Raw genomic sequence first — 20,315 nt, 5'->3', positions numbered from 1 at the left:
CTCATACATCTCTCCCCCTTTTTACTGATCCATAACTTACATAAATGCACAAATATCAAGTGTATAGTTCAATTGCCTATGTATACGCCCATGTACAGCATTCCAGTCAAGATATAGAGTATTTTGGGGCGCCTGGTTGGCTCAGTCAGAAGAGCATGGGACTGTTGATCTCGGGGTCATGCCACAATGGGTACAGAGATTACTTAAATAAAACTCAAAAAAAAAAAAAAAAAAAAAGATGGAGTATTCCTAGTCCTCAACCAGGCTCCCTATGCTTTTGGCAGTTCCTGTCTGCCAAAGATAACCACCTTTTACCCACTTTGAATTTCACATAACTGGAATCATACTGTACATAATCCTTTGCATCAGCATCTTTTTATCTATTAAAAATAACAATGCAATGGACATTCTTGCATATGTCTTTTGGTGGATGGACATATGTGTGCATTTCCTGGAAGTGTATTTCCTGGAACACAGGGCGGATGTATGTTAAGCTTTATTAGACAATGCCAAACTGCTTTATTACATCAATTTACACTTCCACCAGCAGTGTATGCAAGTTCCAGCTGCTTCGCATCCTTGCCAAAACTTGGTATGGCCAGTGTTTTAAATTTTGGTGATCTAACAGCATCTCACTATGGCTTTAATTTGCATTTCCTTGATAACTAATGAGCTTGAACAACTTTTCACATCTTTATGAGCTATCTGGATAACCTCTTCTGTGCAGTTTCTGTTCACATTTTTTTGCTCTTAAAACATCTGTGCCCCAAATCATGAAGATATTCTTATCTTCTCTGATAGAAAGTTTTACTGTTTTACCTTTCACATTTAGGTCCATAATCCAACTCAAATTAATTTTTGTTTATGGTATAAGGTTCACTGTTTTCCCAAATGGATATATCTAATTAACCCAGCACTACTTATGGAAAAGGACTTCCTTTCCCTACCGAATGTCATAAATCAAGGGACCATAAACGTGTGAGTCTATTTCGGGGCTCTCTTCTATTCCATTATTCTGTCTACCCTTGAATACAACACTATCTCAATACTGTAGCACTACAGTATGTGTATCTGGTGGTCCAAGTGCCCTACCATTTTGTTCTTCAAAACTGCCTCAGCCATTCTGGGCCTTTGCATTTCCACATACATTTTAGACTCAGTCTGTCCATTTCTACACACACACAAAACAACACTGTAGGCATTCTGGCTGGGACTATATTGATTCTGTATGTCATTTTTTGGGGGGAGAGCTGATAACACATCAGGTCTTTCTGTATATTAATATAATTTCTCATATTTATAAAAATTACAGTTGAGCCTTGAACAACTCGGAGGGTTAGGAGTGCCACATCTCTGCAGTTGAAACCCATGCGTAACTTCTGATTCCCCAAAAACCTAACTACGAATAGTGTACTACTGATTGGAAGCCTTACTGATAACATAAATGTTGATTAACACATATTTTGTACATTGTATGTATTATATACTGTATTCTTACAATAAAGTTAGAGAAAAGAAAATATTAAGAAAATCATAAAGAAGAGGAAATACATTTATAGTACTGTACTGTATTGAAACAAATCTGTAAGTGGACCTGCACAGTTCAAACCTGCGTTGTTTAAGGGTCAACTGTATTTAAAACAATAAGGTGTATCCTCCCATTTATTTAGGTCTTTTCACTTTCTCTCAGAATTGTTTAGTAGGTTGTTAGCACTTCATTTCTATATAAAATTAATTTTTTACATGTCTATATTGACTTGTATTGAATGACCCTAATTTAATTTCACTGTTAGCAATATATATCCCCCCAATCCCTAGTGATTCCAAGACTTCAAGAAACAGAAGGAAGTCCTTAGAAAAAGTTCAGATACTCCAGTTCTATAGGTACAAGTGTACTCACATTAATCTGGCCCTCCGACAACTACGGAATTATAGAATTAGCATTTTCAGGTTGACACAGCTACTCTACTATAGAAAGGACAGCATATGTTCTCCAAGACTTGTACATACAGCCCCAGACTAGAAACAACCCTAATGTCCACCAATAGGAGAAATGACAAACAAATTATGGTGTATTCCCTACAATGTGGAATACTATTCAGGTACAATATGTATGAATCTCAAAAACATTATGGTAAATAAATACAACCAGACATAAAAAAATGCATGTGCTTCCACTCATATAAAGTTAAAAAAATAGACATAACTGATCTACTGTAAGGGAAATCAGAACAGTGGTTGCCTATGGGGGTTGGGAACTGACAGGAAGGGGCACAAGGTGATGAAAATTTCTGTATCTTGAATGGAAAATGGGTTACATGGGTTTATAACAAAGTTCATCAAATGGCATGCTTAGTACCTTTGCATTTCAATACACAAGATTTTATCACAATTAAAATACAGAGATGCTCTGACCCCAGTCCAAAATGAACTGAATCCGAATCTGCATGAGGAAGGCCTATGAAATGGAACCATTATTGAGGAGAAATGCTGGTCCAGGCTAATACAAGTTCTTTTATCAGCTACCTTCTGATCAGGGGTTGGCAAACTTTTCTTATAAAGGACCAATCAGTGATCTCGACTGGAACTCATCAACTTGGACTTGGCAGAGCACCCACAGATCATATGTAAATAAATGGGAATAGCTGGGTGCCAATTAATTTTATTTAAAAAACAGGCAGGGGACTGTAATCAGCAAACCCATTTTAGCTGGTCACACCTTAAGTTACAAATCCACCTTTTCTCAAGACTGGTGTGAAAGATCTGGCATGTCTGAAAAGCAGACTACTTCAAATCCTGACTGCACTGCTTTTTAACTTTCAAGATTTAGGAAGTGGATACTTCATATCTCCGAACTTCAGTTTCCTCATCTACAAAATGGGCATAAGAGCTATCTGGAAGCCTTGTGATAATTAGTGATCTACATAAAACAGCCAGCGTGGTGCCTGGTACTCCCAAGGCTCTTAGCACACAGTAGCTCTCAGTATTCTAGATGTTACAGACATCACAGTGTGCTGCTTTAACCCACCACACCATCTCAATCTACTCAGTGGTCAGAAATGTCCCCCTTGCCAGCCTGCCAAAACCTGGCCCTACCTGAAGCTCCTTTACCACAACTATACACCCCAGATGAGTCTCCCTAATTGGTTTACTTCCCCAAACAAGCCCTCTGAGTCTTTGTCTCTACTGCTCCCTCAAAATGCTTCAGTCAAGTCCAGGTTATAATCCATGTTCCATAAAAATTCCTACCCCCTCCACACCCCCACCAACCCTGAGCAGACATCCTAGACTGAAATATTGCAGCATTCACTTTCCAGATCACTTATCCTGCATTTATCAATCACTGCTTGCGGTCTACTACTACTCTCTTCAACCTGATTTGAAGTTTTTTGTTTTTTTTTTAAAGATTTTATTTATTTGACAGAGAGAGACACAGCGAGAGAGGGAACACAAGCAGAGGGAGTGGAAGAGGGAGAAGCAGGCCTCCCGCTGAGCAGGGAGCCCGATGCGGGGCTCGATCCCAGGACCCCAAGATCATGACCTGAGCTGAAGGCAGACACTTAACTGAGCCACCCAGGCGCCCCTGATTTTATAAGTTCTTAAAGTGCAGACGATCCTTTACCCATCTGTTTCCCTCAGTGTCAAGTCTATATATAAACACTCGGTAAGTATTTCTGACGTGACTGACTCAGACAGGCTGAAATTCAAGGCACCCAGGTTACAATGATGTCTTACACAAAACTTGCAGGCAAAAATACCATGAGAAACTCCCTACCTTTTGTAACAGCCGCTGGAGCAGAGCTGGGGATAATCGGAGTTGGGGCAGCTACAGGCAGAATGGCAGGTGATTTGTTGGCAGAAAATGACTGAACCACTAACAGGTTTAAAAAAAAAAAAAGGAGAGGATGTAAGAAATATAGAAATTATTACTCCCAGGTGATGGCCTCATTTTAGACGAATGGCACAAAAACAATTTCAGTACAACATTCAAAAGGTCCTCACTTAATATAGTGATTTGACAAGGTTGGGTGTTTACTGACGGGAACAGGGAACCTGAGCTATGATCTTCAACTGTGGAAATGGAGGCTGGTCACTAAGAAAATAAAAATCCAATTAGCCTGGAACTCTCATAAATGCTTAAAATGCTCCCCCTCTACTCAACTTTAGAAACGGGGAGCTATTTAGAAACCAATGGGTCATCTGGGGTTCACGTTCAGTGCGAGAGCTGGTGCTCCAGAGTTCAAAACGCCAAGGAGAGCAGATGGCCAAAGGGCAGGCGGCACGGGGAGGGGCCGCGGGCTGAATGAGGACACGCGGCCCACCCGTAGGTGGAGGCCCGCATGCCCCAAGGGGACAGACTCACCTTTATTCACAGGCATCAGGATAGTCTGTACACCTCCGGATGTATTTACACCGAGTGGCTTGAGCTGGCTGGGGATTGTCAGGACAGCCTGCTGGGGAGTGGATTGACTGGAGTGAATCTTTAGCAATCCTAAAACAAGTTGGAAGATAAGGCCAAACTGAAGATCAGATGCTTCCTTAAAGTCCTGCCCTCTTGAGCAGTCACATTTTCTCACAGGAGGAAGGTCTTAGGACATTTACCCCTTCGATAAACAGAGCGGGAAGCAACGGATATGCCAGATTTCACAATGAAACAATGATGTGACAGTGAGGACTGAGTTTTGCCCCGCAATCATAAAGTAAGAGAAATTTTTGGAAAAACAGAATAGAAAAAAAAGAAAAGTCACCCAGAGTCCAATGGTGGAGACAACAGTATTAACATCTTAAGATAGTTCTTTTCCATATCTGTTTTCTATGACAATTTCTTCGTTCTGTATCCAGCTGTGATAGGCACAAATTGGATGTAAAATTTTATATTCTGATTTGGAGAACTGTCATTTTCCTACTTAAAAACCTTCTCTGGGGGCGCCTGGGTGGCTCAGTTGGTTAAGCGACTGCCTTCGGCTCAGGTCATGATCCTGGAGTCCCGGGATCAAGTCCCGCATCGGGCTCCCTGCTCAGCAGGGAGTCTGCTTCTCCCTCTGACCCTCCCCCCTCTCATGCTCTCTCTATCTCATTCTCTCTCTCAAATAAATACATAAAATATTTAAAAAAAACAAAAAAAAACCTTCTCTGGCTCCTGGCTGCCTAGAGAATGTTTCCAAAATTAGTTTCAGAGTACTCAGAGCCCACTTTAATCTGGTCCCAGTTTATCTGTGTCCCGCTCACACCATCCCTATAGATCGAATACTTTGAAAATGTGTGTACTCACCACACCTTCTAATTTCTACCTCTGTGCAGCTCTTATTTTCCAAACATCGGACATTCTCCACGTATTATTTTTTTTTTAAAGTAAACTCTACCCACAATGTGGGGCTCAAACTCAAGACCCCAAAATCGAGAGTAGCACACTCAATTGACCAAGCCAGCCCGACACGTCCCCCCCTTACCATTCTAGAAAGGGTCATCCTCTCCCATTTTCCTTTAGGGATAACTTTCATACTCCCATTTCCCTTACACAACTACTGGAGGCATTCAGAGGGCCGGTAAAAAACGACAAAGGGTTTTTATCATGAGACAGCACATAAAACACAACATAAATACATGCTGTCACATAACAACTACTTAAAAACAGAATTTGAGGGGCGCCTGGGTGGCTGGTTCAGTTAAGCATCGGACTCTTGATTTTGGCTTCTGTCATGATCTCAGGGTGGTGAGATTGAGCTCTGCGGTCAGCGGGGAGCCTGCTTAAGATCTGCCCCGCCACCCCCCCAACCGCTCACACGTGCGCTCTCTCTCTCTAAAAAAAACAAAAACAAAAACACAGGATTGGAGGCTCAAGATACTTTAAGGCAATGGAAAACAGCAGGTATGAGTAAAAGGAAAGGAATCATCTTACACACTTTCTGAAACAAAGCCTTAAATAAAAAAGAAAATCTTTCTTTGGAATAGATGTGTGTGAAATCAGTCAGGTGGTAAGTTCTGAAATGTGCCCTCACAGACAACAATGACCTGGTTTTTCATATTTTTAAAATCCTTATTTCTATCAAAATATAACATGCTTATCAGCTGAAAAGTAAAAAAGTGCTAACAAGGCTTTTAATTAAATACAGCCACTCTTTCCTCCACCCCTCCCTGTCCTCATGTAGTTCCTCAGCAGCATCTACTTTCAACCCTTTTGGCTCTTTCTTTTAATACTTATCTCAGTAACTTTAAAAGACTGTGTCTAGGGTGCCTGGGTGGCTCAGTTGGTTGGGCGACTGCCTTCGGCTCAGGTCATCATCCTGGAGTCCCTGGATCGAGTCCCGCATCGGGCTCCCTGCTCGGCAGGGAGTCTGCTTCTCCCTCTGACCCTCCCCTCTCTCATGTGCTCTCTCTCAAATAAATAAATTAAAAAAAAAAAAAAGACTGTGTCTACTGTAGGCCTTGATTTTGATGTAACATTTTGATGGTACACACTGACTTGCTATTAGAGTAGATATAGGTATTTTAAAGCCACCAGTACTGTTCTCTACTGATCCAAAGAACACCATATAACACTGAGATTCCATTTTGTTCTCTGGAGATATCTCCTCTTTTTTCAGTTCTTAGTTCTCCTTCAACATCTTACCAAGTCTCCCCACTTCCTTCAGAAATGCTATAACCCCCCCCCCCCTTTATAGAATTCTCCCTATGGTCAGCTCTCCTAGATAACTTCTAGTTCCACTCCGTCTAAGAGATAACTTTCCCCAGGTCTCTGATCTGCTCCACTCTGTCCTTGGCTGCCATCCTGGGACACCCTTCACCATGACCCTGGGAATTCCCTTTGCCTTCCATGTTGGATCCCATTTCCTCCTCTTTCTTGCTCTACACCTCTTCACTCTGGTAAAAAAATATTTATTTTAGTAATGGCTCGAGACAGGGAGCATAGGAAATAGAACTTTGCCTGTCAGAATATATTTCTACCCTCACTCTCAGGAATGATCTGGCTGATGACAGAATTCTTGACTGGAAGTCATTTTCCCCTAGACTTTTGAAGAGTAGGATCATGGCTTCCAGCACTGCTGAGAAGCCCAATAATAATGTAATTTCTGAACTTTCCTGTTTCTTCTTCTGACGGCTTGTAAGACCTTCTCCTTGCCCCTGGTGTTCTGATTTCATGAACAAACTCTGCCTCCATGTGAGCCGTCTTTCATTTGCTGTATCACACACTGTGCTTTTGAGCTTGGAAGTCTGTCCCTTCAATCCTGAGATAAACTGTTTCCTCTCTCGGATCATTTCCTTCCCACTATCTTCTGTTTTCTTTCTGGTACTTCTTTTAGTCTGATGTTGCCAGGACTCCCTGATACACCACTGAATTTTCTTTCTTAGTGTCTACTTCTTGGTCTGCTCTCTGCTTCTACCTTGTGCCCCACAGTTTAGTCTAAATGCTGCAGCCAGTGATCCTGTTGAAAGGTAAGGCAATCATGTTACGCCTTAGTTTTAAATCCTCCAATGGCTTCCCTTGGAGTAAAAGTCAAAGTTCTTAACATGACCTACAAAGGTTCTATGTGATTTGGCCCCCATCCTCTGACTTTATGTCCCAATACTCCTTCCCCTGCTCACCCTGCTCCAGTCACAACAGTGACCTTGTTCAAAATACTCCCTAACGCACACACTTTAATTAAAAAACTAATTACCTCAGTAAAAATAGAGTCAACATATACATGAAAAATTAACGGGCAGCAGAAAATAGTTTGGTTCGTCTATGAACACATTATACATAGAAAGTTTCATCAGCAGCATCTCAGGAAACAAGAACTTAAAGCCAGGAGACTTCATTTACTTCATGTTAAAAACTTAATTAGAAAAGGGAAAGGCAGGGGTGTCTGGGTAGCTCAGTTGGTTAAGCGTCCGACTCTTGACTTCAGCTCAGGTCATATCTATGGTGGTGGGATCAAGCCTGCACCGGGCTCCACGCTCAGTGGGGAGTCTGCTGGAGATTCTCTCCCTCTCCCACTGCCCCACCCCCAACCCCCGCTTGAGCTCTCTCTAAAAAAAGAAAAGGAAAGGGCATTTATTTCTCATAAAGTAATCCTCTATTTCTACAATTTCTACTCCAGTCCTAACACAGTGCCTGAGAACATTCTGTTAGCAGAGAACAGCACTCCCTATACCAGAACTTGGTCAATGGTAACTGGGAGGTAGAAGTCATGGGAAAAACTACCAGCCTTAATCTTTTGGTCTCGAACTACCCAAAAAATAAGACATGAGGGCTTGGAGACACGTATGAAATGTAGTAATAGCAATAAGAATAACAATATTCACAATCTTTTATCCAAAGGTACTAAGGTACGTGTGTGTATGCATGTATTAACGTATGTTTATGTGTGTATACATGTATCTCAGTAATACTCAGCTTCTTCTGTGTATCAGTGCCAGCCGGTAAGCTGGTAACAATCTGCAACAAGGTAATACAGAAGCGAAGAGTGTTCAGAAACTTTTCTAACACTGGGACACTGCTATGACATTGTTATTGTATTTTACGGGAGTAACTGTCTGTGGTGGATTGCAGAAAAACAAAGCTGATCTTTCAAGTTTGAGAAGCAATGTTGTATATTATACCAGCTCACAGGCATCTGGGCAGCACAATGTAATCAAGCACATTAGTATTTTTGTGGCAAAACACAAATATTCATATTTAGTCGTATAAACAGCTTATCCAATGGAAGTCAGATTTCACACTAAAATTTTCACACAGACCAAGAAACAAAAAAACACCTTTGATTTTCACAGCTTTTTTGGACTTTAGAATTCAAGGAAATGTGGACAAGGATACTAAACATGCTAATAGCGGCAATTATTTATATAACGGCTACTATATATCGGACAACAGTCTAAGCATTTACATATTGATTCATTTAATCCTCTCAACTGTATGAGGTCCGTATTATTATCAAGCTTATTTTACAGCCAAGGAAACCGAAGCAAGTTATTTTAACTAAGGCAATCTGGCTTCAGGATTTGTGCTGTATGTTAACCAAAGAAGTGAAAGGCACACTCTTCTGGGGCCATTTGGTGTGGGCACAAAGATGTCACCCATATTACCAGACCGCACACATGCCACTCTAATACTACCCAATCTAGTACCTAATGTCAAAAATCACGACTTGGGAGTCATCAAGGCCAATTTATATTTTATATACTTTGTTTATGAAAGTATGTTTTATAATGTGTTCCATTCAAAATTGATAAAAAAAAAAAAAAAAGAAAATGGTAATGTAAGGAGAGCAAACTCAGTTCTCCACAAAGTTACGTGATGAAAGCAGCTAAAATACTCCACAGAGCTCCAGATGCCTAAAATTGTATCATTTAAAAATTCTTATTCCATCCATAAACCATTTCAGACTAAGGATTTACGTGTCGATTTTAAGAATAAATTATCAAAAAAGCAGCCATATGGAAAATATTGCTGAGTTAATTATTTTTAACAACTTACTATACAAAATATAGTTTAAGACCTTCCAAAAATATTCTAGCCCAAAGACAGAAGAGAGAAAGAATGTCCTTCTGATACAACCGACCTGACACGGTGGCTTTCCCAGAGATGGGGTTTGGCGTGGGCACCAGGGACGTGGCGCTGATGACGGAGGGAGCAGCGGCCTTGCAGGCTGCCACGGGGGCCTGGCTCACACACACTGCTTGCTGCCCGGAAGTTTTCACAACAGAACCGATAGCAGACGATGAACTGGGAGTTGTTCCTTCCGACTGCTCACACATAGGGCCCAAAATAGTAGAAATTAAGAAGAAAGCAGTGTAACTTACTTAGAACAGTGATTGCCATGTAGTATATTCAATAAATATTCTCTATTAGCTATTATTTTTACCTACCTATTAAATGCCATGCCATTTAAAAAGACTGCCTCTCTTGTTCAGTGTTTCCTACATTTTTAGAGTTCATGGACCAGAAAAAATTTTCAGTTTTAAAACAAGGAGGTATCAGAGGGTTACCACATTAAAAACAACAACAACAAAACCCAAAACCCCTCACCACCTATTTATAAAAGGATGTTTCAACACCAAAAAAAGGACATAATCTCAGAATACAAAAGTGAAATAAAACGAGTTTTATTAAAAACTCAATCTAATGTTTTAACATCTGTCTCATTCAACCAAGCAACATCTACCACACGCAGGCACAGTGTTAAACGCTAGGGCCCAGAGGTAACAGCCCTCCAGGAGGACAGGGCTACCAAACTGTGAGGAGAGCTACCACAGGTGCAGGCACAAGGCACTACTAAGACTGACGGGAAAATTACTATTTCTGTCTAGGGATGCGGAGGGGAGAGTACCGGGGAAAGCTTCATGTACAAATATGGCACTTCAGGGGAATCTTCAAGATTTAAGACAGGGAAAGGGAGAGACAAAAGAATGTTTCTTGGCAGAAGTTGGCAGAAGACAGACGGCAGAAAGAGAGGCATGAAAGAACATGATATGTTCAAGGAACTACAAAGAAGAGTGGTATGAATAGGCATATGAAAGGCAGTAGGAGGAGATAAAGCCTGAAAAGCAAGCAAAATCGGCTTCAAAAAGACCTTAGGGTGCCAAGACAATTCAAGGGGGAAAGAGGCTTCAAATGTTGCTGGACTAACTGGCTATCTACATACAAAAGAATGAAGTTTGGTCCCTACCTCACACCATATAATAATTAACTCAAAATGGAGCAAAGACCTACATGTAAGAGCTAAAACTATAAAACTCTTAGAAGAAAATATTGGCTTAAATTTTGTAATTTTGGATTAGGCAATGGTTTCTTAGCTATATCAAAAGCATAAGCAATAAGAGAAAAATAAATAAACTGGACTTCATCAAAATTAAAAAATTTTGTGGTTTTCAAAGAGTACCTTCAAGAAAGTGAATAGACAGCCCACAGAGTGGGAGAAAATTTTTGCAAATCTCATAAGAGATTCATATCTAGAATATCTAAAGAACACTTAAAACTCAATAATAAAAAAATAATCCAACTAAATAATGGGCAGAGGATCTGAAGAGACATTTCTCCCAAAAAGATACAGAAATGGACAATAAGTACATGAAAAGATGCTCAGTATCATTAGCTAACAGGGAAATGCAAGTCAAAACCACAAGGAGATACCATTTCACACCCACTAGAATGGCTTAACAACAACAACAAAAAAGGACAAGAACAAGCATTAGCAAGGATGTGGAAAAATTGGAGCCCTCATACATTGCTGGTAGGAGTCTAAAATGGTGCAGACGTCTGGGAAAACTGTTTGGCAGTTCCTCAAAATGTTAAACAGTTTACGATATGATCCAGAAATCCCTTTTCCACGTATATAGCCAAAAAAAACAAAAACATATGATTATACAAAAACTTGAACATAAATGTTCACAGCAGCATTACTCATTATAGTAAAAATGTAGAAACCATCCAAATGTCCGTCAACTAATAAATACATAAACAAAACGTGGTATGGCCATAAAATTGGATATTGACCATTCAGCTATAAAGTACTGATACACAGTACAACACGGATGAACCCTGAGAATATGAGAAAGAAGCCAGACACAAGAAAGATTAGTGGTTGTCTAGTACCGGGGGGCAAGGGGGGGAGGGAACAGGGAGTGACTGCTACTGGGTATGGAGTTTGCTTTAGGAGTGATTAAACATTCTAAAACAGAGAGTGGTGACGAGTGCACAACCTTGAGAATATAATAAAAACCAGAGAAATGTACACTTGAAAATGGAGAATTTCATGGCATGTGAACTGTATTTCAGATTTTTAAAAAAGATAAATATGACCCACTGGTATACCTGCTAAATATCCTATATTTTTACTACTCTATGTTTCATTATGGTTTTCTACTGTCATGCTAATCCTCACCGGCTGGGCAGGACCGTTTGCTGAGAGCGCCACAGCTGGGGAAGTGGCAGTTGTGATAACCCCTCCTGCCACTCTCAGCATTGTGGTTCCAGGCTTTGAGAGTTGTGAGGTGGCTGGCACAGACTTCAGTGTGCTATCAGATATTTTCATTAGCGATGCTTGTCCCCCAGGGGCTGCCTGCAGAAACAAAATGGGTTGAAGTAATAATGTTGCCCTGGTTCACAGGCACAATTTATTCTTTACCTATGCTGGGCCCAAGAATTAGAGCAGAGCCAAGAAAGAGTCACCATATGAGGTGTTTATGCACCTTTCCAATAAGCTCTCAAGTTTGACTTTTTACGTACAGATGTTCCTTTACCCCTAATGTAGAACAAGTAAATGAATGCATCTGCAAGCCACTATTTGGCAGCAGTGACTTCAAAGATACCAGGTCATGTGTTATCAAAATAACTGAGTCCAAAACACTCTTAAATGTATATGTAATCTTTAAACATGAAAATCTAAACAAGATGGGCCAGATTTAAATGGGTACATTAAGTGCTCCTGGCTAATACAGGCTGAGCATTTTACTACCATTCAACAAATTATAGTTTTAGTGGGTTAAATCAAGGCTCAGCAAATTTTTCCTGAGAACGGTATAAGCATGTACAGCATTGCAGGCCATATGGTCTTGGTTTCAACTCCTCAGCTCTACGTTATAGATGAAATGGGGGTGGCTGTGTGCCAGTCAGTTATTATTTATAAAAACAGGGAGCCTTGGGCATAGTGTGCGGACCCCTGGCCCAAATGACTGCTTAGTGCCCAAATTAATACACTCCACAAGCAGATACCATTCTTCAGTCCCCAAGGAGTTACTTTGTGTCAGGAATAGCAGAAAGCATTTTTACATACCTTATGTCATTCAATCTTTTCATAAACCTTATAGGGTAGATTTTAGTTTCATTTTACAGAGGAAGAGATTAAGCTCAGTAATTTTACCAGGGTCACACAGTAACTGGAGGGGCCATGATTAGAATCCAGAAGTAGCAGCCATGGCATAATTTGCACTGGAGTCTAATGCAAATTAAAACCACAATGAGGGGGCGCCTGGGTGACTCAGTCGTTAATCAGCTGCCTTCGGCTCAGGTCATGATCCCAGTGTCCTGGGCTTCTCCCTCTCCCACTCCCCCTCCCCCTGCTTGTGTTCCCTCTCTCGCTGTGTCTCGCTCTGTCAAATAAATAAATAAAATCTTTAAAAAATTTTTTTTAAAAGTTAAAAAAAAAAACCCACAATGAGATATCACTTCATACTCACAAAAACGGCTAAAAATAAAAGGAAGACAGTCCTCCATGTTGTTGAGGGTGCAGGACAACTGGAACTCTCTCACATTATTTATGGGAGCATCAAACGGTACAACCACTTTGCAACCAATTTGTCAGTTTCTTATAAACTTTCTTAGACACATATACTTACCCTAGGACCTAGCTCTTCTACTGTACAAGAGATCTACACAAGAATGTTCGTATCAGTATGGTTCATAATCAAAAACTGGAAATAATCCAAATGTCCATAAACAGGAGAATAAAAGTCATACAACAAAATACTACGTAAGAATAAACTACTGATACACATATGGATAAATCTCAAAAACATGCTGGAACAAAAGAAGCTAGACATTAAAGACTATATACTATATAATTTTACTGACATGAAGTTCAGGAACAGACAGAGATTAGCCCATCTATGGTGACAGAAACAGAAAAATGATGACTGAAAGGGAAATGAGGGTACGTTTTAGAGTGATGGACATGTTCTGTATCTTGATTGGGATAGTGCTTGCATGAGTTTACACACTGGTCAACACTCATTGAACAGTACACTTATGATCTGTGCATTGCTTTATGTAAATAATACTTATTAAAAAGCAACGGTAATTGTTCTGCTGTGGCTGAACAGGGAGAATGTCACTACGCTGGCTGCAACCATAAACAGGTAAGAAGAAATAAGCTAAGATTTTAAAGAACTGCCTAAAGAATTTTGGGGCCTCATATCTGTTTAAATACTAAACACATTTGACCAAAGAGAAATTAGTACTCAAAGAAACCAAATACTATGAATATGAAAAGATCAATGATCAAGAAAAAAAAAGAGAAGATGCATAACTATCATAATCAAGAATGAAAGGGAGGGGGCGCCTGGGTGGCTCAGTTGGTTGAGCATCTGACTCTTGATTTAGCTCAGGTCATGATCTCAGGGTTGTGAGACTGAGCCCCACAGTGGGCCCCATGCTGGGCGTGGAGGCCTGCTTAAGATTCTCTCTCTCCCTCTGTCTCTCTCCCCTCAACCCCCCAATCCCCACTCAGACACACTTGCTCTAAAAAGAAAAAAGAAAAAGAAATAAAAGGGGGCCATCACTAAAGATTTTACAGACATTAAATGGATAATAAAGGAAAATTAAGAATAATTTTATTCTAGTAAATTCAACCACTTAGATGAAATGGACACATTCCTTTAAAGGCATAACTTACCAAACCTCCCTCAATATAAAACAAACAACCTGAATAGTCCTGTATCTAGTAAATAAATTGAAATCGTAGTTAAAAACCTTCCCAATTAACAAGACTTCAGGCCATTATGGCTTCATTGGTATACGCTAAACAGTTAAGAAACAATACCAATTCTACATAAAATCTTCAAAACAAAGTGAACAGGAAAGAAAAGTTTCTAACTCATTTCAGGAGGCCAGCAGTACTCTGATAACAAAACCAGACAAGAATTACAAAGAAAACCACAAGTCAGTGTCAGAAACCCTTACAGAAATTCTAAACAAAATTTTGTCAAATGAAACCCAACAATACATTAAAACAGGGTAACATGTCAAAACCAAGTGGGTTTTCCAGTACAGGGCTGGTTTAACACTTTTTAAAAACATTTTTTATGTTTTTTAAGTAATCTCTATGCCCAATGTAGGACTCGAACTCATGACCCTGAGATCAAGAGTCACATGCTCCCCCAACTGAGCCAGCCAGGCACACCTTGGTTTAACATTTTAAAAATTAATGTAATTCACCATGTTAACAAAAAAAAGAAAAACCATATGATCTTCTCAATAAACACAGAAAAAACATTTGACAAAAATCCAATATCCACATTCCATGCTTTAAGAACTACTGATTTATACACAGAGAAAATGCATTGTATTTGATAAATGGTATCATACTGCCTATATCCTTCCATACCTTGTTTGCTTTGTTTGGTAAATCTCTGAGATCTAGCTACAGATTCTCCCACAGGTGATTATGACATCCTTCACCCAGCTAAAATTCACAGTCATTATTCTTTGGCTTATACTAAAGAATGCTGTAGAAACATGTACCAAACCCCCTACAGCATTTACTTTTTACAGCTGGCCCTTGAACAACATGGGGTTTGAGCTACACAGGTCCACTAAGTGGGTTTTTTTGTTGTTGTTATTTTAAGAAGGCTCCATACTCACCTGGGGCTTGAACTCACAACCCTGATATCAAGAGTCACACACTCTACTGACTGAGCCGGTCGGGTGCCCCTATGGGTTGGTTTGTTTGTTTTTAAAATAAATACAGTAATAGTTCTGTAAATATTTCTTTTTCCCTATGATTTCTTAATAACATTTTTTCTCTAGCTTACTTGACTGTCAGAATAGAGTATATAATACATACAACGTACAAAATGTGTGTTAATCGACTATGTTTTCAGTAAGGCTCCTGGTCAACAGTAGGCTATTAATAGTGGAGGAAGTCCAATTATGTGAATTTTCCACTGTGTTAGAGGTTGGCGCCCCTAACCCCAGCACTGTTCAAGGGTCAAGTGTATATGGATACTGTGGCTGTCATTAGCTATTATACTACTCAGAATCTCCTATAAGAAGTTCCTCCAGAGAAATTTTAGAATGAGTTATCAAGAAAATTTTGTTTCTTTCAAGGAAATATTATGTAGGTATTTTTTTTTTTGCCTCTCACAAATACTGTGAATTGTATAACTGATCGTGCTTCTGATTTGCTTTGGCAAATATTATTAATTATACAGGACATAACTGTTTGCATATCTAAGAACTCTCTGGCCTTATCTTCTCATTCTACTTATAATTTTCCCGAATCTCAAGATTTTATTCTTATTTTTCTATACTATTTTATTGTTCATTTTCTCATGCAACCTTAATTTCTTTGTGGAAAGAGATAAGCTGTAAATGTTTAAATAAATGCCATCACCACCCTGTATTTGGAGTATATGTGTGTGTATTTACCTGGGTAAACAAAGTGGTTTTCTGTCCAGAGATGACTTTTAATGTTTGTTGTCCTTGTGCAGAAGATGTGCTGACTCCCAGTGTTCCTTGGACCACTGACCCAGTAGTCAGCTGCTTTCCAGATGTCTGGGGTGATGGCTGACCAACTAAAAATGTACCCTAAGTTAGAAACAAAGAAGACCTACTCAGTAATTTCTTAAGTTCAAATGACTTGCCCTGACTCTTTAAATCACAAGGTACCATGTTACAAGCTATATATAATGCCCTTCTGTCAATTCTGCAACTCAGCCAAAATAACCGAAAAGAACAGCTCTCCACTCTCAGTGTCACTAGCAATAGCTATCCCCACTTCTGAAACTCGGCATAGTAGTTATGGAGGGGGCTGTTGGAAACTCAAGCTTTACAACCTAGTCCTTAAATCTGAATTATTCAGGCTGGTAACTACCCATCCTTCTCAATACGAACATCTAGACCAAAATTTCACGACCTTCCTTAGAGAGGCGTCAAGACTTTAAAAGCAGCGAGGGGGGGATGGCGCCTGGGTGGCTCAGTTGGTTAAGCGACTGCCTTCAGCTCAGGTCATGATCCTGGAGTCCCAGGACTGAGTCCCGTGTCGGGCTCCCTGCTCAGCAGGGAGTCTGCTTCTCCTTCTGACCGTCCCCCGTCTCATGCTCTCTCTCTCTTTCTCTCTCTCAAGTAAATAAATAAAATCTTTAAAAAATAAATAAATAAATAAAAGCAGCAAGGGGAAAGAAGATAGAAACTTGTTTCTAATCATGAATCCAGCCTAATTCCAAATGCCAAAACTTGATAGTATCTCTTTGGTTACTCCCTTCCAAGAGAAAATTTTCAAGTGCCTATTAATACTATTCATTACCTCATGGATTTAGGAGGCAACAGCATAGCAAAAATTTTTCTTTGAGTCAGAAAGCTCCGGGTTTAAATCCAAATTCTAGAACGGGCTTAGCAGAGAGATCTTGGAAAAGTTACTTAAGTCTCTCTACATCCCCTTCTCTCAAAGCGAAACAAGCCCAAAATAATATAGATTTATAACGTGGCTAAAATGTTAGTACTGACTCCTGATCCCAGAGTCGTAAAGATAAATCCACTATAATTAAAGGCAGTTGTTAAATAACGAAAGGATTTGGAAGATACCAGTCACAAACGATCAGACCTGAGGAGTCTGCTTCAGGATGTAAGATGTGTAAGTCAGGTGCTGGGAGATCCCACCAGGGCCGGCGGGGTTCTGGGTGCCTCCTGTTCCTCCTCCTCCGCCTCCGCCTCCTCCTCCGCCTCCGCCTCCCGCAGCTGAGCCAGACTGGAGGTCTGAAAATACAACGAAATGACAGCAACTTCACAAGAAGTAGTAAGAGGCTTACCGGAAAAAACAGATGAGTCCAGAGTGACGTTCCCTTTACAGCAACATTCCTTCCCTTTCCTATGTTCTCCCCCCTTTCTGTGGTAATATACCTATTCTGCGACAAGAGTAAGGGGAATGTCGAGGCGCCTGGGTGGCTCAGTCAGTTAAGCGTCTGCCTTCGGCCCAGGTCATGACCCCAGATCCTGGGATCGAGCCCCGTGCTGGGCTCCCTGCTCAGCGGGAAGTCTGCTTCTCCCCCTGCCTACCACTCCCCCTGCTTGTGTTCTTTAACAAATAAATACATTAAAAAAATCTTAAAAAAAAAAGAGTAAGGGGAATGTCCTAGAATTAAGGACTGAAACTGATCTCCTTTCAACTGAAGGATAGCTGACTAGTTCAGCTCTCAGTACAATGAAGACTTAGCTTTAACAAGAGTTCTGACTTCGTTGTGGGAGACAAGAGTCTGATACTGACATTTTCTAACCAAGTGTTGACTAAAATGTGCTCAGAGAGAGAAGTGCTTCTAAACATTCCGGCATCTCATCCAATTTCAGTGACACTGCTCGAATTTAGTGCAATTTTACAGTACTCTCTTTTCTGTCTCCCTCTGCCCTGGAAAAAATGTGTTTTCCTCATATTGATACTGACTCCAGAGAATTTTTTAAATTCTATTTTAAAGCCTTTGGATCCTCTTTACTTCTCTTTTGGTGACATAATGTACATAAACTAAAACCTGAGTGGCTCTCTGGGTGAATTATGGAATCCTTACATTGTCCTTTTCTTACGTATTTCATTTTTATATACCACTGCTTAGGTAAGAAGGAAAAATGCCAGGGTGAGAGAACAGAAATCACCCATTACAGTCAGTAAACAAAATGGTGACTAGCTCACACGCTACATTTGGCAAGGGCGGCTCATTTCTAGTGAACCTAATTGCTATACCAATTATACTTGTGATTCAAAGGGAAATAATTCCTTTTTCCCTTTCCTTTCCAGCACTATCCAAATTGTTTTTCTCTATATGTCAAAGCAAAAGTTTGTAAGTCTAGATAAACCACCTAATTTCCTTGGGGTTTTAAGGCTTATACACTATGGCTGACCCTGTATTTTTCTTTCCATCTCTAAACCTGGCTAACTTAAGATGCACATCTAAATAATGGCAGGGAGAGATACTTGATTCTACTCCTACTCCTATCCCCTCCAAAATAAACGAACATAGGCTTCCAGCTACCGTCTCCCCAGGTATCCCCAGCTTTTAGATACCACTGAAAAGAACGCTTTCATTTACAGCTCACACGGACAGCTCTCTCCCAGCACAGCCTCAGTAACCATCCCTCTCCAGTGTGATTTCTTCCTGACCCCAAACTCTGAGTGGATAAACCCAAAATAGCAGTGTCACCTCCTAGGACTATGATTATTTAAACCCTTCTAGTTATGTGTATGTTTTACATCCATGTGGGCAAATACAACCATCATACTACCACACAGAGCTAGGGAAACGCGTCCTGAACAGGTAAGAGCTGCCCCTCGGGTGGATGAGATGAACACAGAACCAAATGATTTAATGACTGACTAGCATTGTTGGTAGCTCGCAGGATGGCTCCTTGAGGGATCAGCAGCAGTTTCCCTTTTCCTGAAGGGTTCTTGCTGTTCGTTGTAAGGTAGAGTTTAGTGCCAGGAGGCAAATTTGCCAAGTTGGCCAAATTAGTGGCTGGTAGCTGCAATGTTGCCATTACTAAAATGATAAAGGGAAAAAAGAAAAAAAATAAAGAGGAAAAACAGTAAGGTAAATTGGAACTGAGGGCAATGCTATTGCTAAAATTAAAAACACAGATTAGTAAAATACTTATTAAAAAACACAAACTTCAGTAAAACTCCAGTTTGTTTTCCTAGATACATAATACTTAAAAGGCTGATATTCTTAAATATCTTGCTAATCAAAAAATAATTTACATACTAGAAGAGCTTGCTATAAATTACAAAGGAATTTATATTTGTACATAAACAGGATGACCATATGCCCCAGTTTGCCCAGAACAGTTCCAGTTTACACCTGTGTCCCATTTTTACACCTATGTCCCAATCATTATGAACAGTGACTCTTTTTACTCTCAAAAGTACTATGGTTGAGACAATCAAAGAAATAATAACCTTATCTATGGATGAATATATATTTCCTCCTGAAATCTGTTTAAAGCCCCTTTAATCAATTTCTAGTAATGAATGAATCTATGGATTTGAAACAAGACTTCCAGCCTCTCTCACTTTCTAAGAACTAAAAAAATGCCATAATCAACAACTGGCACGTATACTATGAAATGATCATTCACCTTTTTAAAGTCTCACCTATGTCAAAGGGCTTTCGCGTATTTCTTAGAATATACTTCTCGATTGCACATGGCTGTAAACCTCTAAACGTGACTCTTCAGTGAAAACTTACACATCAAAATTTCTGCAGTTACTCTGAATTCAAATCTCCATGAAATGAAGCCTACAGAACCACGTGCATCACCACAGGCAAAGGACTCACAGAGCCGCCTCCAGCCAGCTGCACGAGTCCTCTTCCTCAGGACCCCTTTACTGTGCAAGCCTGGGGAAGCAAGAACCCTGGAAGCTGCCCCAGAACAGCAGAGACTGAAAACTGAGCGCCAGCGCTCTCCAGCACTGCCACAACTCATCCCACCTCACACCACTGTGCAGCTCAGCAAATCTCTCGGGCCAGTCACCAGCACCTGGAGTCCAGCCCCTCGTTGCTCTGCGTTCCTGATCTGAACCCACCTGCTCAGCCCTTCCTCCTCCTCCAGCTCTTTCACCGCACCCCCAGGAATT

At 40.3% G+C, this 20,315-nt stretch overlaps 1 protein-coding gene across 1 annotated transcript in view; it reads right to left on the bottom strand.

Moving 5' to 3' along the window:
* Positions 1 to 20,315, bottom strand: part of YEATS2 (YEATS domain containing 2) — a 102,456-nt gene that overhangs the window by 11,742 nt on the left and 70,399 nt on the right. The window contains exons 17-23 of the mRNA XM_081813494.1: positions 19,060 to 19,221; positions 17,301 to 17,452; positions 16,127 to 16,285; positions 11,865 to 12,041; positions 9,543 to 9,726; positions 4,364 to 4,492; positions 3,776 to 3,874 (exon numbers count right to left, since the gene is read on the bottom strand). Coding sequence (XP_081669620.1) covers positions 3,776 to 3,874; positions 4,364 to 4,492; positions 9,543 to 9,726; positions 11,865 to 12,041; positions 16,127 to 16,285; positions 17,301 to 17,452; positions 19,060 to 19,221 — 1,062 coding nt within the window. The remainder of the gene's footprint in view (positions 1 to 3,775; positions 3,875 to 4,363; positions 4,493 to 9,542; positions 9,727 to 11,864; positions 12,042 to 16,126; positions 16,286 to 17,300; positions 17,453 to 19,059; positions 19,222 to 20,315) is intronic.

This window comes from Leptonychotes weddellii, chromosome 1 (genome assembly GCF_054177405.1).
Source record: "Leptonychotes weddellii isolate Sample4059 chromosome 1, ASM5417740v2, whole genome shotgun sequence".
In the NCBI taxonomy this organism is placed as follows: Eukaryota; Metazoa; Chordata; class Mammalia; order Carnivora; family Phocidae; genus Leptonychotes; species Leptonychotes weddellii.
Note: the sequence above shows the minus strand (reverse complement) of the source record. Positions and strands in the feature narration are given on the sequence as shown.